The sequence below is a fragment of the Anarrhichthys ocellatus genome, unplaced genomic scaffold (genome assembly GCF_004355925.1).
Source record: "Anarrhichthys ocellatus isolate YVR2014 unplaced genomic scaffold, GSC_Weel_1.0 scaffold4, whole genome shotgun sequence".
Taxonomy (NCBI): Eukaryota; Metazoa; Chordata; class Actinopteri; order Perciformes; family Anarhichadidae; genus Anarrhichthys; species Anarrhichthys ocellatus.
Window position 1 is genome coordinate 3439598 of NW_022280034.1, and position 24135 is coordinate 3463732.

At 42.4% G+C, this 24135-nt stretch overlaps 5 protein-coding genes across 15 annotated transcripts in view; 3 read left to right on the plus strand and 2 right to left on the minus strand.

The window, feature by feature from the left end:
• Window positions 1-5127, plus strand: part of tanc2b (tetratricopeptide repeat, ankyrin repeat and coiled-coil containing 2b) — a 125946-nt gene extending 120819 nt beyond the window's left edge. For all 10 annotated transcript variants that reach the window (XM_031843310.1, XM_031843311.1, XM_031843313.1 and 7 more), the window contains one exon: window positions 111-5127. In XM_031843310.1, coding sequence (XP_031699170.1) covers window positions 111-2178 — 2068 coding nt within the window. In that variant the 3' untranslated portion in view covers window positions 2179-5127. The remainder of the gene's footprint in view (window positions 1-110) is intronic.
• g6pc3 (glucose-6-phosphatase catalytic subunit 3) lies at window positions 5106-8910 on the minus strand. The gene is made up of 6 exons (XM_031843321.1): window positions 8606-8910; window positions 7721-7827; window positions 7530-7620; window positions 7319-7437; window positions 6809-6950; window positions 5106-6697 (listed from the first exon to the last, which is right to left on the minus strand). The coding sequence occupies exons 1-6, from the start codon at window positions 8848-8850 to the stop codon at window positions 6355-6357; spliced, it is 1047 nt and encodes a 348-aa protein (XP_031699181.1). The 5' UTR covers window positions 8851-8910; the 3' UTR covers window positions 5106-6354.
• Window positions 8911-9221: 311 nt separating this feature from the next.
• lsm12b (LSM12 homolog b) lies at window positions 9222-14560 on the plus strand. The gene is made up of 5 exons (XM_031842337.1): window positions 9222-9638; window positions 11586-11719; window positions 12329-12438; window positions 12923-13049; window positions 13929-14560. The coding sequence occupies exons 1-5, from the start codon at window positions 9512-9514 to the stop codon at window positions 14019-14021; spliced, it is 591 nt and encodes a 196-aa protein (XP_031698197.1). The 5' UTR covers window positions 9222-9511; the 3' UTR covers window positions 14022-14560.
• A 1077-nt stretch (window positions 14561-15637) lies between these two features.
• Window positions 15638-17417, plus strand: LOC116381088 (leucine-rich repeat-containing protein 17). The gene is made up of 2 exons (XM_031842926.1): window positions 15638-15934; window positions 16644-17417. The coding sequence occupies exons 1-2, from the start codon at window positions 15638-15640 to the stop codon at window positions 17415-17417; spliced, it is 1071 nt and encodes a 356-aa protein (XP_031698786.1).
• A 1192-nt stretch (window positions 17418-18609) lies between these two features.
• tmem101 (transmembrane protein 101) lies at window positions 18610-24037 on the minus strand. 2 transcript variants are annotated; one of them, XM_031843984.1, is made up of 4 exons: window positions 23993-24037; window positions 20394-20574; window positions 19785-19931; window positions 18610-19369 (listed from the first exon to the last, which is right to left on the minus strand). In XM_031843984.1, the coding sequence occupies exons 2-4, from the start codon at window positions 20535-20537 to the stop codon at window positions 19061-19063; spliced, it is 600 nt and encodes a 199-aa protein (XP_031699844.1). In that variant the 5' UTR covers window positions 20538-20574; window positions 23993-24037; the 3' UTR covers window positions 18610-19060. The 2 variants fall into 2 exon arrangements, with proteins under 2 accessions (XP_031699844.1, XP_031699843.1); XM_031843983.1 differs by lacking the exon at window positions 23993-24037 and adding an exon at window positions 21305-21448.
• Window positions 24038-24135: the final 98 nt, after the last annotated feature.

The window sequence follows — 24135 nt, forward strand, 5'->3', positions numbered from 1 at the left end:
CATTCTCCACTCATATTTGTGCTCATGCATCGTGACTCCCAATATGCTCCTCCATACCGCTCTGGACGACTTTTTTCCCCCAGAACTAACCTTCGTTGTCCTCTTTCCAGACAATTTCCTGAAGCCTTAGAGGACCTGAACGAAGCCATGAGGCAGTGCCCCAACAACCGAGAGATCCAGCGGCTGCTCCAGAGGGTAGAGGAGGAATATCACCAGCTCAACGAGGAGGAGCAGCAGCAGCTGGAGCTGGAGCCTCCCCCCTCCCCTCCTCCTACGCCTCCCCCAGAAGACGAGGAGTCCCTGTCCCTGTCCCTGTCCATGCCTCTTCCCCCTCCGCCAGAGCCCCGTCTGGAGGACATGGAGCCCGTCCAGGACCTGTTTGAGGACGAGGACTACCTGGAGCAGGAGCTGGAGGCCATGTCTGTGTGTCTGCCCCCACCCGAGTCTCTCAGCAATCCGTCCAGCCTCACCATCATTCACAGCCCACCGCTCTCCCCAACACATCCAGATCAGATCTACTTAGCTGGAGGTTTGCCCATGGGCCAGCCTTACGAATATCACCCCACCTCCTCCTCCATGTCCTCTCCAACCCGCGGGTCATACCAGCACACATCGCCCTCCCTCTCCCCAACACATCAGAACCACTATCGACACAGCCCGCCTCACACCTCCCCGGTGCACCAGTCGTCCTACGGCTTCGGCTCGCCTTCTATGTGTCCTGGGGGTCAGGGGATGGATCACCAGAGCCCACCGCCTTCCCCTTTACGTCGAGCTGCTCAGTACAGAGCCAGTCCGCCAGTAGAGAGTGTTTGTATGTACAGGTCCCAGTCTGGTTCACCTGTGCGCTACCAGACAGAGCAGCTCCCCGGCCGACCCAAATCTCCCCTCTCCAAGATGAGCAGCCAGCGTTCATTCCAGCTGAGCTCTCAGCCTTCTCTGTCCTCCCAGCACCACCAAGCCCAAGGCCTTCGTCTTCAGCCTTCTATAGCCCAAATAGTCCGCACAAACCAGCCCAGCAACGTGATGGGCAACAGCATCTACGCTGGCCAGATGGGGCACTCCATGGGTGGTCGCTACCAGGGGGGTTCAGTGGACGTTGAGAGCCGGCTGGTGTACCAGCCCTCCCTGGATGGACGGTCCATGCCCCAGGTCCAGGCCAGCCTCAGCTCTGGGGCCCTCTGTCAGCACGGTGGCCGAGGAGGGGTTATGGAGTCGAGCCTGTTGAAGGATGAGCTACCCCAGCGCCCCTCCTCTGCCTACCGCGCCAGCAGCGGGGGCCCAGGGGGCATCCGTTACAGCCAGACACCTCAGATAAGCCGTAGCCAGTCGGCCGCCTACTACCCGGTCTCTGAACACGTGCTGGAGCGAGCCAATGCCATGCCCCCTTGCCAGCTGGGCTCTCCTGAGATCCCACATATGGTGAGACGCCCCGTCAGTGCCAATACTACTGAGTTGAAGCAGCATGTGCCCACCCCCAGGCCTCTCATCCATTCTCAGAGCGTAGGCCTTCGATTCTCCCCCTCCAGCAACAACATCTCAACTGGATCCACCTCAAATTTAGCGCCGGGTTTCAGGCCGTCCTCTTCCATCCAGCAGATGGAGATCCCCCTGCAAGCCACTTATGAGCACGCCTGCGATGACATGTCTCCCATCTCTCCCTCCCAGGGTGGCGGGGGGCTGTATCCGGGCGAGAGCACCCGCTCTCGGAACACACCCTTCATGGGCATCATAGACAAGACGGCGCGGACTCAGCAGTACCTGCATCAGCCCTCGCGGTCCAGGGCCATGACGTCGATGGACTCTGTCATCAGCCCCACTTCGCCTGGCCAGCTGGTCCACCAAGGCTCCACCTACAGTCCCCCCGCCTCGCTGGGCAACATCGCCTACTACAACAAGACCAACAACGCCCAAAATGGACACCTGTTGGAGGAGGACTACTACACCCAGACCCAGCCCCCCTCGCTGGGCAAGCTGACCAACGGCTCTCGCGGCAATGGGGACATCCTGGAGCGGGTCAGCCAGGTGCCCACCTACCCGGATGTGAAGGTGGCGAGGACTCTGCCCGTGGCACAGGCCTACCAGGACAACATGTACCGCCAGCTCTCGCGTGACTCCCGGACCCAAGGCCCCACCTCCCCCATCAAACCAAAGAGACCGTTTGTGGAGTCAAATGTGTGATGGTCTGTCTGTGATTGGTTGGCTGTGGACTGGACTTGTTAGTGGGAAGTGAGAGGTGAAAAATATTTAGCTCAACAGCAGATGCTGCTGACCCTTGTGTATGTGGACATGGACGAACTCATCCTAAAGAACTCATCGGGAGACAGTCAGAGAGAAAACCACACACACTTAGGGTACTAGACATTATCCGAAAAACATAACTAACGGAGAGAAGCGATTATTTCATTATCATATTCTGCACACAGGTGAGATAACAGGAGGGTCCTAAGTGCTGATCTCATACTGAATCAAAGACCAGCGCACTTCAACATGTTGTGTGGCACAAAGATCCCACAAGTGAACACAACAGCGGGCGGGACTGTAAGAGTGAAAGTACTAATCATCGGACTCTACTTGTGGACTCTGTATCCATCTTCTGTTCTTTCAAAGTGTGCTCTTAACCAAGGTTGCTAGTAGGCTCTATTCTATGTAATACAATAGTATATGTTCAATACTGTACATTGCTCAGAAAATACAAATGGCTCAACAACTCAGTACTTAGAGAAAAATGACAATATTTATAATTAAGTTATATATTGTACATAGAAAGAAAACATAGTTTGCGTTTGAATTGTATTCTGTTAACCTTGCCTTTGTGTCCCACTGCTAGTCATATGGATGTGGAAAACCGAGCAGGGTAAGGAATGAGGGACAACGACCAACTTTGAGTGATATAATTACCTCTATTGTGGCAAAATAAAAAAGATTCTGTTGTGGTTTAATGAGAGAAAATGCGTTCTCTGCTGCAGTACGTCCTCGATGATCGGAAGGCCGCACCCGACGAGTACTTTCTTTATCGGTTAATCTACAGATTCTTTTTTTCTGTACAATGTCAGAAAATAGTCAAAGAAATCGAGTATAATCCAACATGACGCCTTCAAAACCCCAAAGACATTCAGTTAAAGATATATAACACACAGAAAAGCAGTGAATCTTCACACCGGAGGAAGCTAGAACCAGAGAACGTTTGGCCTTTTAATTTCCCGTCAATCAAATTGCTTTTAGCTCTAAATTTACAAACACTTATAGAGATTAAAATCTTACCCAAAGTACCACATAGTGCATGTATGCACTTTTGAAAAGCCCAGGTATTAAAAAGCTTTTTTTTGCATATATTTTGTTGATTCAATCATTTTAAACTTTGCCTCATTTCTTAGGTTCAGATACACAAATTATGACTTTCTATAAATGTTTTATTTTGGATAATTACTATATCACAGACCTCAGGGTCAAGGCTGAAATCTCTGACATATTGGACCAGCTCCCTGTCAATAAACTGCTTTGAATACTCAATCATCTGCTTACATAAACAGGCGAAGCATCAGTTGCTGTAGGGTTTTTTTACAAGCTCGTCTGATAGTTTTTGCAGAATTCTTTAAACTTGTTTCGAGGACAGATCGATGTATTTGGCCTTGAGTGCAATAAATTCTAGTTTGAATCTTTGGTTACAGGAAGTTTTAATCAATGAATGATGCTGGTCAAATGCTGAATAGGGTGATTTTATCATGTGGCACATGGGTATCAAAGTTGGTCTTTGTCCCTCCTCCGCAGGTAATCGCGCCGTGTGTTCCTGAGACAGAGTACATATGCTAGTGATGGGTTGACATGGATAGTGCTCAGCGATTAAAAGCAAGCAAATGCATACACAACCACTGTTACAGACGTTTCCCCTTTCTCCTGCATTATTCTGTGTCGTTTCTTTTTACCCACAATGCATTTTTATTCCGCCACTTCTGCACTAAAAATGCCTGTTAAGTTCTTAACTAAGGGTGCACTTTATGTATTTTACTTACTTTGTTGTTATGATTGTTGGAATTGGAGAAAGTGGGTTTGTGATCAAACAGACCTCTGACCAGTGATACCAGACTATCATAGACACTATTATTAATATTATTATTATTGTTGTATGATTTACAAAGCAGTGATGAATGACAATATGAAGAGCAAACAATGTTTTTGAACTGATGAAGATGTATAGACTTTCTAGCACAAGTTGTATATACTGACTCAGATATTCCACTCACTTCAGCTCGGGTTTGTTAGTGAAGCAAGTCCGTTTCAGGAGTCCAATCATATTTAAGTATTCCACATCTTTAAAATAAAATATATATACATTAAAGTCCTCTATCTCTAGATCAGCCAGTCTAATCTACTGGCTTTGCACACATCTTGAAATTAAGTCGAATCTACTGCAACAAAAATAAAGAGTATGACTGAGGTTTCAGTGCCCTGAAACTCCATGTTTGGGTGATGGAGAAAGTGGAATACTGAGAATATCCAAGTTAATTGTATATGTGGGAAAAGTTATAGACCATTTGTCTGTAACATTTTATTTTGGTTTCTCTGATAAAGAATATCTAAGGAGGGACAGTTCCTTCTCAGTTCCACCTGCTACCAGAGAGATGCCCTACTCTTCTTTACAGAAGTGAAGATATGAGCTGTATTATACTTAATTTAAGAGGACTTCTAAGTTGAGGATATTCAAGGGTGTATGGTTTCAAGCTGTCTATGTATATTAGTTTGCTGTAAATAATCTGATGCATGTTCTATTCTTTCCATGAGCTCAAGCAGAAACATGTATAGCGGTGTTCTGACCCTGGTGTGTGATACAACGTTGGGATCAAGATAAGGAGACTGCTATCCCTGAACTGTCCTTATCATTGTCCTTCAATCTCACCAGACAAAAAGCAAAAGGTTCTTTTATTTTATTTTAATGTATTTGCTTGCTGAGCAGAGTTCTCTTGTCTGTAAATGTGAGCTTTCAGATCGCTGTGATAAAAAGTTTAATTAAAAACAATAAAAAAGAATGTGTTTTTATCTCATGATAACTGATTGTAATCTGTACAGTCAAACCTATGTATTGGAGACAAAAAAAGAACATATTTATAAATGGTTACCAACTGAAACACACCCTGCATGTCAGTCATTTATTTTAAAGAATACTTTTATATAACATACACGTCATCTTATTTTGGATTATTCGTGGTCCACAAAACAACATATACCAGTGTGTCGACAGAGAAAGCTTCTGTACAATATGATGCAATTCAATGCCACTCCCAGAAATATTGCATTTTGTAAAGCTACTAGTGGAGAAATGAATGGTGTTGCATTGGATTGTGTGTAATTTACATCGTCCTACATCTGTTGACCCAAACAAAGTATGAGCCCAAATTTTTCTGGAAATGCTCCATCAGAGTTTTTCAATTGTTGAATTTTACACACCGTTATTTCATGCTAATATGCTCAAAAGGTAACTCCGCCCATTTCTCCACATCAGAATCTGTCTACAGGTGTCGGGTCTCCAGCGAAGCTACACGAAATCTGATAAATTCTGCCTCAAGTGATGTCACTTGAGGCAGTGTCTGTTGTGGCTGAAGACGGCAAGATTGAAAATTGAAAAAAATCTGTTGGTGGAGTTACAAGAAGTGAGTTTACCAGACCTCTGCAGCCGCTCCTCATCGCTGCTGCAGGTTGAGTTGCATTGTGGGTAATATAGGTGCCAGGTTTTTGACTCTCCACCGTTTTCGGAGTGCAATGCTGAACCAGTAGAGTACTGGTTTGACCTTTCCTGGTTAACGTTAATAATTGGAGTACTATAAAGTTCTGGCAGTCTTAAAATCGTAGGATCAAAATCCCTCGACTCTCTTGGGACACTTGTTCCAACTTCATAAACAATTTTCGGTCCTCAGACCTCATTGAGAAAATCTTTTCCATCTGATTTAACCGATCTGTTACCTGATGGAAGTCTGAGGGCTGAACCTTCATCAATACAGTGAGCACAAAGAGTCGACAGACTTTCTCTGGTAACATTCAAAGACTCTAGAACAAACATTCTAGACTGTCAAATATGGTTTTCAAGTCGCATATGTATTTTTAATGTGCAATGCCTCAAAACTGCACTTTTCCCACCAAAATATATATAGTATTAACACTTATTATTATTGCGGTATTTAGAGTTACTGCAAATATGAAAGAAATACAATCCCCACACTTAAGGCCCACGTAATCTCACCAATAAATAAGTTTGTAAAAGAACAAAAAGAAGGAGCAACTAACTACAGCCTTAACACTCCCATGAAATACTTCGAACAGACATTTTAAGTCCTTGGAGGGGTTCAAGACAGACAATAGTTTCTAGTCCTTCCTCTTTTTGTGTGTGAACAGGTGAACCAGTCCAGGCACAAGCACCATGACAATTTGAGGCACCATGACAAATTTGACAAAGAACAGCCCATAGAAGAGTCCCTGTGGTCGGACCGGGAGCGGCAGACGATTGACGTGGTACAGTCCCATGGACGAAATGGCCAGAGACAAAGCCCGAGGAGCCCAGGGCAGAGACCATCCGCCGGGCTTCCAGTACTGGGCCATCCCCAAACCCAGGAGGGCCCCGCAGTCTCGAGTCAGAGAGGAGAACGGGGCTGAATCCAGACGAATCCACTCCGCACGGCTGCACCATTTCTTAGCCAAAGCAATAGACCTGTGGAAGAAAAAAAATACATCAAGTCGGGGCAAATTTACTTCACCTCACAGAGCTTATTGTGCACTGAACAGACTCATCAACACACATAAATGAAACGAAAAGACGAACCAGGAGAGGTCGATTCCCAGTTGCTTCAGTCCAGCATGCAGCATCACAGTGCTGAACAGCAGGCCGATGCTCAAGCTAAAGAAGAACAGCAGGGAGCGACCGTCTGGGACTCTGCGGCTCAGAACGATCCCCAGAATGAAACCTGACAAAAGCAAGTCAATCAGTCAGAATATACATTTCTTCACCTGGCTGAGACTTGTTCTATAAGTTTATACTGTAGTTAACACCTTGTTTTAGTGGGAATTGCCGTAAATCAATTAGGTTTTATGGTGATTTTGGATTCCTATGATTTTTGCATCAGTGTGAAGAAGTTCTTAAATTCAATGGATTAGCCAGAAACAACCAATACTGTCCAGTTCTTCTATCTAGTTATGATTTTCCAGGAAATGTACTGTATAATGTTGTGCTCAATGTTTGTATGTAACATTACATATACGGGGGTAATATGGTTTAATCCATTGCCCTACAGACACTCCATGTTTTAGCTTGTGCATGAAACTGTGTTCAGACCTGTAATGGAGCCGGCGATGACCTGGTGAGGGAAGTGTGCGAGGATGAAGATCCTGGAGATTCCAACCGCCACCAGCATCACCACATAGAGCAGGTAGGGAGCAGCTGATAACATCACACTGCAGCCACACACAAAGAGAGTCATTAAACAATAGCTCTGACAGTCTCCATTTTCTTTATCCGGGCTTTTGTTTATTTCAAATGGACCTACCTGTGAGTACGTGAGTAGAGGAATGACCCCAGTGAGGACACCACGACCCACCAGACTGCTGCCGTCACCATCGCATGTCCCGACGGGCTGCCTGAGAGACGGAGGGCGGCTTTAGAGCTCTGGCTGTGCAGTGAACTAAGCGTGCTGTCTATGTCTGATACATGTTTGTTTTGTATTTCCGGGTTTCTCACCTGGGCCGGTTTCACAGGTGGAGGAAAACTGGTGAACGTTGGGTTGCTTGTTGACAAACAGACGGGACTCACCTATCCACCAGAATGGCCTTTCTCCAAACAGCATCCTGGGAAAGATTAAATAAACAATAACCATCTATCTCTACTAGAGTGCATAACAACATGACCTGAGGAAGTCTTTGTACTGCATATTAAACCTACTCCTGTTTGTCCAACAATCATATAATACTTTTTCTGTTTCAGTTTCTGCTAACTCTAAACTTAGGTCTGTATGTTTCTACACTAAACTCTTTACATCCTGTGAGAACAATGTCAACAGTTTCCTTACACCTCACATTTATCTCGTACTTTCTTGTATGTGAATTATGCATTTAACCCTGCACATCCTCACCTTAATTTAGAAGAAAATACATTTTCTTTTCTACACCTCCCTCCATGAATTTTAAACCTATAACATCCCCTCCTTTTTTTGCATTTGTTCCATATTTCATTCCTTCATGGTGTATAAAAATATCATCGTCACAACTCTTAATTCTCTTTTTGGCAATTTATCAGCATACATTTTATTTTATCCATGAGGAAATGCCACTACTAATAACTACTACACAATACTGTATATAAAAGGTTCCGCTTGTATCTGTTTCATGTCGGACAGTACACTCTGCTGGACTGCGTTTACTTTCCAGGAACTGCAACGTCAACAGAATAAAATCAAAAAAAACATTTCTGATTGCGAATAGAAATATAAAGAATACAACACTACAGTTGCCTTTGTATCTATAAAATATTGACTCATCTGAATGTCAACTGTCCGTTTAGCGTCATTCTAACACGTTCGAATAACATTAGAAACGTATTTAAAAACCTGTTGGCTAACTTACTTACCATTTAAACACCAAGTTTAACCACTCTGATATAGCTGCCACCCAAAGCACCGCTACTCCAGCTCGTTTGCTGATGAAATATGTGAGGGGAAAGACGAGCAGAAAGGCTGCTTTAGGATCTCCAATATGAGTGACAACCAGCCACATCTTTTCTAGACTTATCGTCCTCTGCTGTAGACTTTCAGCCATCCAGATGCCATGGGTGTGAACGGCCTCCATGACTGCGTGCGTACTCTCCCGAAACATATACTACTACTAAATAATCAAGACGCAATCCTGATTATTTTGCAGCAAAGCTTGCAGTACCGTCATGTCTCCAGTAGGGGGAGCTGTTAGGATGAAGAGCGGTTGAATCGTGTTTAATGGGAGACAAAGCCACAGCTTTATACTTCAATTAATTGAATTATATATACATCAAAGTGAATGTTATCAAGTATGATTTATATATCTTAGACTAACTAATATTATTAAGAAAATATGACCCAGTTGTTTTGTTTATTTTGTATACTATAAGTACAAGGCATCCTGATCCATACCAGTTGGTGGCGGTAATGCACCGATTCATTGTTTGCAAACCGCCAATAAACCTAAAAGAAGAAGAAGTAGAAGAAGAAGGAGGAGAAGAAGAAGAAGCTAGCCGTACCGCCGTATCTCCAGTTGTTGAATGGGAGACAAAGCCACAGCTTTATATTTCGATTAATTTAATTACATTTACATGTTATCAACAATTAGTGGAAGATTTAATGATGAAACATTATGTTACATAGATTAAATTATGATTGTGTTCGTGGTATTGGAGTAAAATCACCACGACGCGACGTAATACTTCGACACGCCCATGGTTTCGTCTCATACGACATCGCGTCGTTTTACGTAAGGCAGGCGCTCCGGTTTCCTGGCGGAGAAGATGGCGGCTCCTGGACCGGGGGAGTATTTCAGCGTCGGGAGCCATGTCTCTTGCCTCACCTGCTTGGGCCAACGTCTGCAAGGAGAAGTGGTCGCGTTTGACTACCAGTCCAAGATGTTAACTCTGAGTATCCTTTCGTTTGTTTCGAGCTACGGGACGGTTTGCTTGGCTGGCCTGCCTGGCTCGCAAGGGCCTGTAGGGGTAACCGTAAAATGTGTCGAATAGTGATCCGCGCAGGCGTAATTGGTGGTAGCCGAGTTGCATATCTTTGTCCGTTTAAAATACTTTAATTCAGAAGATAGTCGCCAATCCTCTTTGTATATATTGAAGACATTATATATGTGACCGGGTCGTCCCGCGGCTTCACGTTATCTGCTAGGAAATAGCATGTGTTGTGAATCCACTCATTGTATTACCAGACCTCCAACATGGATCACTATCTGGCAACGAACCCTCTAGTAAAGGCATCATGGCTGTTTGCTCTCAACAGGCACCAACCGTTGCTAAGCTAACTGACATTCGGCGATACCTCGCGCCGGCTCGCGTGCCCCCCTCTATTCACACCACCACATAGTTTGTGATGACATTTTTTGCCGTTGATACTAACGGTTGATTTTCAAACGGCAGTTGAGAACGGACACAGAGTGTTCCCTTCCAACGCTACAATGAAGTTGTGTGTTAGCTTCGGCTAACATGCTATCTGTCGGTCAACCACACACTGCCGCTACTATTAGCTCAATTAATGCTATTAGCATTCCCGAGCTTATCAGCAGGGCTTTTTCCCCCGCGTCTCATCCGATTCTGGTGACATTGTTGTTATTATTGGGTGAATTATTCCACAGATTTGTTTAATTTCAACAAAATTCAAGTGTCACAGCTAGCAGTGAGTTCATTACCACCAACGTTAGCTTGCCGATGAGCATGTCTACACCCTTTTCATAGGTGTGTGTGTGAGATGCACATTATGTAACTTGGTGGCATGCTGGATCAGCTGATGATTTGTATTAATTTATGTGTTGTGGTTTAGTTAACGACAACGCGGCCAAGCTGTGAGGGTGTAGCACCCAAAAAATGAATGAAGTTATTAATACAGAGCGGAGGTTTGACAGTTGGCATCACAGGCCTTTTTGGTTTGTTTGACACTTCAGTGCCATCCAACATAAGCTGAATTAATATCTCAGTCACATTTGGTTTTCAGTAAAGCCATCTTGACTCAGGCAGTGCGGTAGAAAATGTACATGAAGCTTTCTTGTTCAGGGCTTAGATTTAATCTAATGATGAAGCTCAAAATGAAACTAAACATCAGGCCGATACTGAAAGTTTGAGTAATTTAAGTTTACTACTTAGGTCATCATGCTGTCACAGTGCTAACAGGTCAAATTCTGACCTGCCTTGTGTCTTTTTAATATTTAAAAATTAAAGAGAACTTTAAAAAAATTATGCAATATCTTGCAGATCTAACTAAAATGAGGAAAGCCTGCTGTGCATCAGAATCACAGTGACAAGTCTGACACCTGTTCTGTATTACTGACGGGGAAACCACAAATGTGTTAAGATAATTCTGCGACAGTCTTTTACATTGTGTGTGTGTGTGTGTGTGTGTGTATATTTCTGTACATAACTTGTTTTTCACTCTGACATTTCATTCTGGGAAAATTAAGGACTTAATTTGACTAGTGCGCTTAAAGCTCAAGATGCTATGTCTGAGTTTATATCAATAATCAGGCATTTTGTAAAATAAGACAAACTGTCAGTGGGTAATTGACTCAAAAGAGGATTCATTTAGTGGGTTTTTCAGCAAAGAAAATCAAGAAGTGAACACTCTGTGCTGCTGTATGTATGTGCATTAGTTGTACAATTCTAAGGCCTTTCTTACAATTCATTCATTCATTCATCATAACTATAGGTGGCAGCACTTCCTCTGTAACTGGCACCACCTCTCGGTGTTAGTCGGCCAGTGTTCTCTGTATCATAAGCTCCTCTGTGTGGTCTTAACTGATAGTGTTCAGCTCTTAATACTTGTTCTGTGTCCTCGTCATGAAGTTGCGTTGCCTTGACTTTAGTTCTTTCCCAGAATGTGCTTCCTCCAGCGGTAAGCCGAACCTCAACGACGTCATCCTGATCAACTTAGCCTACGTTTCAGATGTGGACATAATTAATGACCGCACTGAGACTCCACCCCCACTAGCATCACTGAATGTTAGCAAGGTAAGTCTTTATTTTGTCTGTTACGTGTGTTGAGTGGGTCAGGAGTTGTGTATTGTAAGTGAATGTGAGGATGAAAATGAACTGAAAGTAAATGCCGTTTACTGCATATTCAGCTTGTGGTGACCTATTTGGTCTAGAAATATGAACTGCTGAGGAGCCTGGGGACACAGCGTTTATAAAAATTACATTCTTATTGATGGATCTTTTTGTATTGCAAAAATAATTCATGTTTTTATGTAGATTACGCCTTGTGTTGTTTTTTTTTTGTTTTTTTTTTACTCTAGTCAGGCTTTGCTGAGCTCTGATGTGATGCTCTCCGTGTTCCTACATTCAAATCATTTGTAGGCAAATCTGTAAAAGTGAAATGTAAAGAGAAAGACAACTTTGTTGTCACAATTATGAATGGAAATTAGATTTATAAAATGTCATCTAGAGTCTCCCCTGTGGAGCAAAGTATTGTGAGCAAGATTTCCTTTATTGATTATGCAAAACATCTCAGAAGACACGTTTTGAAACCGTCCTGTTCTTATTCCAGTTAAAGATATAAAGCTGATCCTGGTTCAAAGCTGTTAAATAATGTTAAAAATGTCTTTTGTGATCTTTTTGCAGCTTGCCAATCGAGCACGGTCAGAAAAGGAGGACAAGCTGTCCCAAGCCTATGCAATCAGTGCTGGGGTTTCTGTGGAGGGCCAACAGCTATTCCAGACTATTCACAAAACGTAAGAACTTCACACCAGCTGCTCAACGTTCTACAGTGATCAGAAGCATCCGTACATGTGTGTTATAGATAACTAGGACGAAATTGTGCTGATATTCAAGTATTTTATTCCATCTGTAGTTGGCTAACTTCACCTGACCCGTCACGCATAGATTACATTTCTGATGGAGACCTCATACCTTTTCTGAGCAAAGGGCTTAAAGCTGATCTTATTCCTTCAGTGACTATGATTCACCATGTGATTAGAGCTGGTAGTGAGTCCGCAATAGATCGGGACCCTGACCCGATAGACCCGGGTTCAGAGTCAGCTCATCCCGAGACTACAACAAAGTCTAAACAAAAAAAAATTTAAAAGAAAACTTAAACAAAGACTTTATGCTGTCAATCCAGCTAGAAAGTCACATTTAACACACAATTTGACCAACGGAATGAATGTTGTTAGAATATATAATTGTTTAATCGATGATGTTTGCTTCTCTTCGCAGCATCAAAGACTGTAAATGGCAGGAGAAGAACATTATGGTGATGGACGATGTCGTTATCTCGCCGCCTTACCAGGTTGAGAACTGCAAAGGCAAAGAGGGAAGCGCTTTAAGTCATGTACGCAAAATAGTAAGTATGCTTCATGTCGCTACGATATTTCACACGCAGTACACGACTGTAGCCAGACAGCCAGCTTCAACATTACATCTTACATGTCACTGCATTAAGAAGAAGAACTTAAGAGTCGATTTGTTTTACTTTTATGCTTGCAGTACATTTTCTTGATTTATGCTTTCACGTGAAATTGTAACCTACACACTCAAAAATAGAAAATTAGCGCATATGCGATAATTTCGGTCCCAGTCTGAAGCCCTGAAAGTTAAAACATCATAATAAACACATCTCGCATGACTTCCTGTGGCTACATGTAATAGTAAAGCATTGTTTTGTCCCTGCCAACACTTAGAAGCCATGAACAGGTTCAATAGAAATTCACCCCAGCATCAGCTGCTGATTCACTGTCCTACCTGCTGCTGCCGGCTCTCCATGTAACTGAATATGTAGCGTTGCATTATGTTGTGCACATGAGAAGGGACAGAAGTAGTTGTGAATGAAACAAGAGAGCTGGAGAGATTATTTAAAGTCCTGCCTGATCGAATGAAAGAATACAACTAAACACTTCCATTACTACCCACGGCCACCGTCACGATATCCAATTTTCACTGCACCATTGTGGCCAAAATAATTCACAATAACGATATGGCAATATTTTGACATTATCATATGTGTATTAACATATGATTTCATTTTTAAATACGACGGTTATCGTCCCACCATGTGTAAGTTATTTGAAGACCAGGTTGTACCTTCATAACCTGTTAGTACTTTATACAGCATTGTGATTATTTACAGACCAGATCTGTACAATGACGGCATGAGACGTGTTTTTAGGGTTGAAAATGTCAGTTGTTTTTTTTTTTTTTTAATGCTGTGGTTTCGTTCTTGCAGGTTGAGAAACATTTTAGAGACGTAGAAAGTCAGAAGTCCATGCAACGTTCACAAGCACAGCAAACACAGAAGGACTCCACTTTATCTTCTTGAGTTGGCAGCGTTGGGTCGACCGGCGAAGGCGACGCGGGTGGTTTTGTTCCCACTGCCAGACGAAGTCGGCATTCCTTGTCCTGAGTCGGAGACCACAAGGAGGAGCGCTGAGGGCCCTGGATCCAGAAGATCTAAATACCATTAAAAGAAAAAGACAAAAAAGAAAGAGGAAAGATTAAATCTTAAATTAGACTTTATAAAGAATAATTTAAACATGAACCATAAAGCAACCATAGTTTTCCTTAACTAACTCGTCTCATTCCCCCCCCCCCCCCCCCATCTCCTCTTCCTCTTCCCCCTCTTGTCCCTGAAGCCTTTTCTTTTTCCGCCCTCCTTCCTTTGCCTTCAGTTCCATTTCAAAAAGAGAAAACTAGAGCAGTCAGAAAGGCTTGTTAGCTTTATTTTCTGTCATTGTTTCCTTTTTTGCTGTATCCATGTTCTACTGTCTGTATTTTCTGTATTTTAAACAAAATGTGACTTGAAACGCCACACTTTAAGGACATTTTCTAAAATAAAAGTAACAAAAATTCTGACTGTAATATGGTAATTTTCAACCACTTTTTGAAGGACTCGCTTAAAAAACGATTTTAACTTCACATATTCCGCAAGTATTCATCTCAGGGGGCATAACCAAGGGTAGAATGTGTGTCACTGACATGTTTGTGATTTGTCCTCATGGTGGCGGATCCTGCCGACACATTGTCCACATTGTCGAGCAGATGAGGTCTTCATGCTCAGGTTTCTTCTCACAGGTTGTTCAGAAGCCTGAGTAATGCTTCCATGTAGTGACAGGGAACTGAAGCCAACGCTGTAACAAGTTAATTATTAAGTGTCTTAATCCTCTGGCTTCTCCAAAGCTGCTTGATGACATTCACTGCTGTCCTCTTGGCGTGAAATCTTTATTTAAACGTGGAGTTTACAAGGTTAACTTAATACGGCTCTTGGAGCTTTATTTGTGTGGACAATACTGCCTTAAAAACTGATTTCTATGCTTTTGGGTGGAGTTACAGGTAGATTTCTGGTGGGCTGGTGTGGTTTGATGGTAGTTGGTTCACTGGTAACTCGATTATAATAAATCTGGAAGATTGTCAATATCAAATCTTCAGATTATTTTCTTGAGTAATTGGTTTGTTCTGAAAAATAGTTTAAAGTACTTAAAATGTCTCGTTTTGTTTGACAAACGGTACAAAACCCCCAAAATATTCATTTTTTTTTTCTGTAGTGAAAACATTCACTACCTGCAAATTTTAGAGGCTGTTCTAAAACTATTGATTGATCATTAGAATTATATCTTTGCCTAATGAGCCACAGTGCTGCAAACACAATACATCTTGTGGTGTTTTTACATTGTAAATGATGAAGCTCGATTCCCTCACCAACATGTAATGTGGTGAAACATCAAGACAAATAAAAACGGCATCATGCATCCAAATAGAGGAGCAGATGTAAATCCTTATTTCAGGAAAGGCTCCAACGCAGACAAGGTTTGCTCCCCAGCTATGGTTACGCTTTGTGATTATCTGTTTAAGCCCATAATCCCTCTCTAATCAGGAATATCCAAAATCTGGTCAGAGAATTTAGTGAAATGACATCAATATCGGGCTGTATAACGCAAGATGCCCGTCAGTGGCTGCACAATGCTCGCTGTGATGCTTCTGCTGCCTCCTCTTCTGGACGCAGTGTTGGGCCTCAAGCTGTGTCCCAGCCGCTGCCTGTGCGACGAACCCTCCGACCTGGTGGACTGCCGGTCTCGTGGTCTAGTCCGGGTCCCTCCCAATGTCCCCCACGGCATCTGGCTGCTGGACCTGAGTGGGAACCGGCTGACTGAGGTACACACCAGATCCTTCATGGGGCTGTGGTCTCTGAAGATCCTCCTGATGTCCAACAGCAGCATCCAGACTCTGCAGCCACAGGTACCCAAAATAGGAACTGCATTGAGTTTTATTCTGCACCCAATACTTTATTATAGACCAGTGGTGGTGCATTACTATTTCATGACTTTAATTTAGTTTTTATTGGTTCATTAATATGTTTAATGTTGCAGCTTGTGGAGCTGAAACTAATAAATACTACTAATAATACTTTATATACTAGAAGTTTAATCTATAGTAAATAAAACATTTTATATTTAAGTTAAGTCGATATTTGTATGTGAAATCTTAACATACAAAATAAATTAACCAAAGCTTTAAACTGCAATAAATTATTATTTTCATTATCTAGTAAGCATTGATTATTTTTCGAGTCATCGGAGACATTTTGTCTACTAAATGTTAGAAGGTAGTTTCAAAAAAGGGGAAAAACAATGAAACCAAAGATTTGTAATTTAGGAAGATGTAAAAAGCAGCTAATCATCACCATTGAGAAGATAATATTAGCATTTCTTTGATGAATGACAAACATTTATCATTATCAAAATTGATTATTTATTAATTGTTTCTGCTCTACTGTGAAAAATATCTTGTTGGGTAGAAAGTACAATATCTTCCACTGAAATTAGTATAAAGTAGCATATAATAGTAAGTCCTCAAAGTACGATTACCTCAAACGGTACTAGAGTAATTCACTTAGTTACATTCCACCAGTGTTTTGCTTATATTCTGTCCTGATTCTGCTTTTCAGTGTCTGTCGTCGCTGCAGTTTCTGGAGAGGCTGGACTTGAGTTTTAACCGGCTGCGTTGGCTCCCTCAGGACTTCTCCCAGAGGCTGTCCTCCCTCCAGGAGCTCCAGCTGGACCACAACCTGCTGCAGCACCTGGACTCCACCTCGCTGGGTGATTTTGAAAGCCTGATGAAGCTGGACCTCAGTTACAACCGCATCCGGGCGATGGACGTCGGGGCTTTCAGCCGCCTGTCTCGACTGAGCCTCCTCAACCTGACGGGAAACGTGCTGAACGTGCTGAAAGATGGCGTGTTGAGCAGGCAGCAGCGACTGGAGGTGCTGCTGCTCGGCCACAACAACATCTCACTGATCGAGACACAAGCTCTTGCTCCTTTGCGGAGTCTGACGCTGTTTGGTCTCAAGGGGAACCAGCTGGAGCACATCAGGTTCAAGACCTTCCTGAAGCTCCAGACCACCTCCACCCACCTCCAGATGTCCTTCAACCCCTGGACCTGCGACTGCGAGCTGCAGCGCGTCTTCAGCAAGATCCGTCACGTTCGACATCTGCACGTGGACGACTACAAGGACATCGTGTGCCACGCTCCTCTTCAGCAAGCCGGGAGCCTCCTGGCGTCGCTGGACAGCCAGCTGTGCATCGCTGAGACGGCATCGGTGCTCGTCATCACTATCACCGTGATGCTGGCTGTGATTGGTACCCTGATCAAAGCAGAGCACAACCGCAGCAAGAACAAACAAACTGCAAGTGATACAGACTCAGAGAGACAAGAAAGATGAAGAAGATGTTTTATTCATGGCCAGGGGTGGCCTGGTAATACCAACACGTTGTTTCATAATAGGTTGTAGTCAACCACACTATGTCACATTTCATTCACATGGTCTGACTTTAGTTTTATATTTAGATCACCTTTAAAGCTTTCTTTCAAAGCACAAGAGAGTGAATTGTTACGACCGGCTCGGGAGTCGCAACATATAGGAGGGACGCAACACCAAGTTAGGTTAAAAACAACCACAGCTGCCAGTTTATTTACAGGACACAAGTAAACTGTAGTGTGCAAATCCCACTGCAGACCAGGGTCTGGTGCCAGGCAGATGAGAGAGAGCGAGGGCGGAGCAAGGAGGCGCTTATATAGGTAAACCACATCCTCATCCAGGTGCCCTCAATCACTTGTTAGGGAGCTGCACCTAGAAGTCAAAAGACACAGAATACACACACATGCACACACACACACCCAAGCACAAATATTCACAGCAGGATATAGAACCATACGTAACACTAGCCCAATACAAAGTGTATTACAATGTAATATAAGTAATACACAAGCGCTAGAAACACAATCTTGTTCACTATAACGCAATCACACACGCAGACTTGAGCTTCAGGAGGGTGATGTCTTGTAGAAGTTGCCTCTATGTATACCCTCTAAACCCACCAGGGGACCAGATGTCTGAACAAAGCCGATGACACGCTATACTATGACTTTTTCATGACTTTTTTCGACATGATATGACAAAAAGTCATAGTTTAACATCAGAGTCAGAGTATATAGTATATCAAATATAGTGATGAAAAGTCATAGTATAGTATGTTTCTAAACTCAAACTCAAAACTCAGAGTCTGTGTCGTGGTATTTGACGTTCTGACATGACCACAGATAACGTAGTCGTAAGCATCTAGTGATGTGAATGCTTGTAATATCTTTCCGGTTTCTCCACCAAATACATGTATATATCTGACCACTAAATATTGGGCCACTTGCTGATGTTTTCTACCCACTCACCAATAGCACACTGATCAGGAAAGTCCATTTGTTTAAGTGGCATTTGTGATCTTTGGTGGTCAATGCTCTTGCATAGCTTGAGAAGCTACTGCACTCCACTATACTTCCATCGCTGCGAGCGCTCACTTATGAACGTTATTGTTTATGAACTGTAAATGATCTGGTAAATTGAGAGAAATTCACACGAGTTAAATTTTAAGTATCCCTTTATTTGCAAATGATTTAAACCATATACTGTGCAGTATTATTATACCATTTAAGACTATGCTTTTTGGAGTAGAAGGTATATTCTCTGTAGATATACAGTACCAATACTCAACATTAGTGTCATGTTTCAGAGCATAACAGAGACAAAAATGTAAACATGAATCTGAATAAATAATTGAATTGCGAAAAAAAAGGAAGCTTGTGTTTTTTTTCCTTCTTTTTCTTGCAAAAGCAAAGATACCATCTGGTGCGCAAAGACAATCGACGCCGCTTCCATCCAACAGTCTCAGTCTGGAGTGTTTGAATCCTGAGAGGTCACCGAGCGACGGCAGCTTTGAGTACAAAGTCAGGCTCTGGCGCAAAAGGCCGACAACCGCATCCTGCGGAAGACACCTCGGTCTGTAAAAATCTGTCTGTGAGAGCCCAAAGGGTTCAACCGTCAGTGGCCAGGATCAGCACGGCGCCGAAGATGCCCACGTTATGTCCGATCAGCTTCATCTGGTTCCAGAACTCCACCTTGCGAGTGTGGTGCCAGTAGCCGAGATTACCGTCAATGAGCAGGATCACCAGAGGCAGGGTGGTGGCCAGGATCTGCGCGGCCAGGCGGACGTAGTAGCCAGAGAGGAAGGCCAGAGCCAGCACCCCAAACAGCACCTCCAGCAGCATCAGGGTGATCTCTCCTCCCACGATGTGGTTCAGATAGGCCTGCTGGTCCTCTTTGCTGTGCTGGAGGGAGTACACCTAGTGGGGGGAAAAGTGGTACTGCGTTATTTAACGGGACACCGAAAACAGGTTTTAGTGTGTACAGTATGACTGTATGTGGTTTGTACATATTGATCTTAAGTAGGTCTCCATGTAGTGATCACAAGAAGATACAGACAATAATCTTGGTCGGACTCAGTGAATCCAAACTTAAAAAGCCTTTAAATTGTCTTGTTAAGACAATGGCTGCAACTAATACTTATTATCAATTCATCTACCAATTACTTTCTTGATTAGGATTAAAAATGATTAAAATGTTAGAAGATAACGAGAAATGAGCTTCGGTACCTCAGCAGTGTGAAGTGTCAGAGTGTCTTACTGAGTCTGTCCACATCCAAATTAAAAAAAAAAAAAAAAAAAAAAAAAAAAAGAATAAAAGTGACGTGGGTCTTACCATGCAGATGAGGTAAACTCCCAGGAAGACTTGTCCCGTAGACTGCAGGGATCTGCTGCGAGGTTTCTGCCTGTACACCTCCCCCGCCCCGCTGGCCAGGACCAGAAAGCCTCCAATAATGGCCAGCGCTCTGGAATACATCCGTACCTGCAGGGCAACAACGTTCAGGCTGTAATAACCACGTAATAACTCACGTTTACGCTACAAAGTCAATCTATAACAAAACCAGTGTTTCACCGACCATGTTTATAGAGTTATACACACAGCTAACATCTCCAATGTCAGCCTGGTTCCTTTTCAGAACTGGGTTAGAATTGAATAATAGAACTAGACTAAATGATATTTCTAGAGCAGCAAGAATTTGCCAGATTTTAAGATTCATGGCAAACTGAGTTCAACAGCAACTACATACAGACAGCTTTTGTTTTAGCTTGTGTAGCCGAGGTTTATGCTGAGTTTATACTTAATGACGGACAAATGGAAACATAATCCACGAGTCCCATTATTTAAAGTGTATAACGATACCATGAGTATTGTTATCAGAAGGCTGCACACAGGTAACTTAGTGAACCTCAGCGTTGTTACTGTAAACCACAGAAGGTGACTCACCTTAAGCCAGTCCCCGTAGTACACCTGTTCTCCAACATACGATGCGTACGTGCTGACAGCCAGTTGTACGGCAGCGGCCATTGCAAACCACCTCCTCTTCACCCCAAAGGACATGAAGCTGGCGCAGAGCACTGCAGCCCCCATGTCCACATACAGGTATGGTACATGGATGTCCGGCTTCCTGGAGATGACAATGAATGAAAAGAGGTTAAATATGTAATTTATACAGCGACTGCTTTATCATTATTGCTTGCCTCATAACGTATTGCATGTGTATTTATTGTGTATCGCAAAGAGGTAGTCAGAACACAAGCTGTACATTGCAGTGAAATGCTTCTGCAGCAACGACCCAAAATAATTGTGTCAAGTCTACAAGAATAAAAGGATTTTTGAGATATACCGCTGTTGTGTGAGATTATTAGTTTTTGCCTTTGAAAAAAAATAATTTCACATTCATGAAGCTGTAAGCAGCACATATTCAAGTGAAAACACCCAATTAATAAACAACATAAATCCAAATATTACTTATTGTAAGTGGACCCTTTCAGCACAACACTAACTAAAACACTCTTGCACCTATTTTAACAGAGAGGGAAAATAACCCAAATGAAAGAGGCAGCCAAGTATGACAAAGTAATTACAGGATAATTCAGAGAGGGGTGTGGTAGTCCAAATGTAAAGACCAGCCAACCGCAGACTGAAACAATACACGCCCAGTGTACAAAATAGATTGAAGCCACCTTTAGCATTACCAACAGCAGTCAGAAAATTACAGACCAGGCAAAATATAACATATAATTATAATTTAAACAGCTCCATATGGCTTAAACCTTTTGCTTGAGGTTGCTGTTAGCTAGCTCGTTAGTTAGCATTAGCTATTTCCCAGGGCTCTATTCGCTCACTCTTCTTACCTTTTAGAGTCCGCTCGTTCAGCAAACAGCATCAACATGCTGAAGCAGTTCCAAAACCCGAACCGGGTCAAAATAAACGCTCCCAACTGGCTGAGAAACCTTAAAGTCTGCTTCCTGCTGGGAGCTGCCATTGCTGCTGCTATCTATCCGCCAACTATACGTTAGTCAAAAAGAACTTCCGGTCAAAATACACACAATTTTCGAAATAAAAGCACACGTCTTTCTATTCGTATAGAACGTGGCTGTAATTCATATGCAGATGCTCTTATTTTGAAAAGATATTCTGTTCTAGTGCACACACGTCTTCCTATTGGCTGATGGAACCAAGTGGACCGGATAGATTCATTCATTGGTGCCGGAGCCGTATAAAGAGAGAGTCGCGTTAACGGAAGTTGGAAATGCTGGATTGTCACGTGATTCATGTAGACTTCAGATAGTTCCAGGAAGTACTCGGCGGGCAATTTGCATGCGTAGATATTGGTAGAAATCGGTAGAAACTTCTTATATAAGTCTATGGTACAAACAGAGAGACAGTATTGTGATGTTTGCTAATTAATAGTTAATAAATCAACTTATTAATGACGCTATATCGTGACTTGTTGTTGTAAACATTACTGTCGCTGCTCTAGAAACTCTTTTGTTGTATCTAAATCATAAATAACTTCCAATCCTGTTCTGTATTAATTTGTTTTTAAAGTTCTATATGTGTTTTTAAAAGCAATCATTTAGTCATGTATCCCTAGTAATTCTGCAACCTCACCACTAGATGCCACTAAAGCGCACACACTGTCCCTTAACATATGAACATTTAAGCGCTGAACCAGAGAATATTTGAAATGTTTTTGTTGAACGACTACTTCATTATTTAAAGCCACAATGAAAGTGATTCAAAGTATGGAACTGAAATAGGACAAACAAATAGGGGAGGGGAGTATTTCATCAGGTGATTACAGTGCTGTTGATCCACAGTGACGTGTCTCGCGTTAATCTTTAGTAGATGAGACTAACCCAGATCCTGAAAATGGCTTATTGAGAGTCCTGCTGAAGGTTTAGTTCAGGATCAGTAGCTTGCCATGTCTCAGATGAAATGTCAGTTGGAGGTGAGTAGCACAGAGTGGTGGGACTAGTTTCACACAGCCACAACATTTATTCATAAAAGCTTTAGCTTCAGCTCCAGAAACAATAGTTTGAATGGCTTCACTTCACTTTCACTGGATCTGTGAGTTTTCTGTTTGTATCAACAAGCTTTTTTTCAGCCCAACAAGCCTCCATCCATCCATTAACTAAACCTGTTATTTCTATGTAGGGCTGGATGCTGCAGCCTATCCCTGGTTACATTAAGTGAGAGGTGGGGTTAGGTGTGCTAACATATAATGTAGATAGAGAGATAGATAGATAGATATGTACTTTATTCATCGCCAGGGGGGAATTTGTATGTTACAGCAGCAAGACACACCAAGAAGCAAAGTAACAGAGTAACCAAAAATATTAAGTATTAAAAAATGCACAATATATACAATAGAATAACAGAGTAGGACAAATTAAATATCAGAATATAGAATATATAAAAATGCACAGTATATACAATGAAATAGAATACAGTATAAGGACGCTATAATTTAATAATTTACATTTACATTTACATTTATGGGTACTTTAAAGGACCAAAAAAATGCCAGTGAATTTGAATTCAGGATCAACACAAACAATCACAAGAAATTAAAAATATTCTCAGTGTTAAAAGAATACAAAATAATGCAAACTTTACTAAACAAACATATATGCATCTATGCATGTTTTGTTTCCCAAACCCTGGTTGTAAACAGGAAGGGTAGTGTCTTTAAAGACACATTTAGTAAAAACGTCAGTATCACTAGATGGTAGCCTTCTACGCGTCCACATTTTGTTTATTAGAATGACGTCGCAACTGATTAGATGGAGTCCCAGATTAAAGTATAAAATCAAATCAATGGTGAAGACTTGGCCTCCTTCCTCTTAGCACAAGGCCCAGTGCTCATGATGTATACAACGATGAAGTGTTACCGCCGTTAAAGCCGAGTCAAATGTCTGACTTAGCTAATGATATCATATTTAAAGTATCAATAAAAAGTAATTGAGAAACAAAACAGTTTAAGTCAAAGTTTATAAGAGCCCAGCAGGACAAAGCTTGCCTCAAGAAGCTGCACATTTCTCAGGGTAACAGGAAAAAGTATCAGAATAATAACTGTAAATAAGGGCGCTAATAATATAAGGACAAGTCTTGGAGAAGCCCATTATGAAGAAATAAACAACAAATGCTGGTCTTTTCAAATGTAAAGAGAAGGCCAACCCACTGTTTGATACAGAATACAGCGATGAGAGCCATAACTTTCTATAAATCTACAGGCTGAATGCTAACCAGCATACTGTTCACATGTTCCTCAGAGGAGACATAAGGACCCAGAGCTTTCTAATACAAGGGCTTTGTTCAGAGTGAGATCACACAATTGATTTCTGATCTGCTTTGGATTAAGAATCAGCTCTTCACTTTTAAAAGAAGGAAGTTAGGTCACATCCATCATTTGCTCGAGAGGCAGATGTGAAGTTGAGCACACACAGTTAGAAACAGATGATGTGAAGATGACACGTCTATTGTTTTCTATGTCCCACTTTCTCCACCTGACCTGCAGGTCTATAAGGATCCCTTACCTTCCTCCTTCCTGTTCAGAGGTTACGGCTCCTGATTGTTTAATCTCATCAGGGGGGATTGGTGCCATCAGGTCCAATCCTTTGCCGACCTTTCCCGAAAAGCCAGCAGCAGGGATCAGCTGGGATGAAGAGCAGTGGGACAG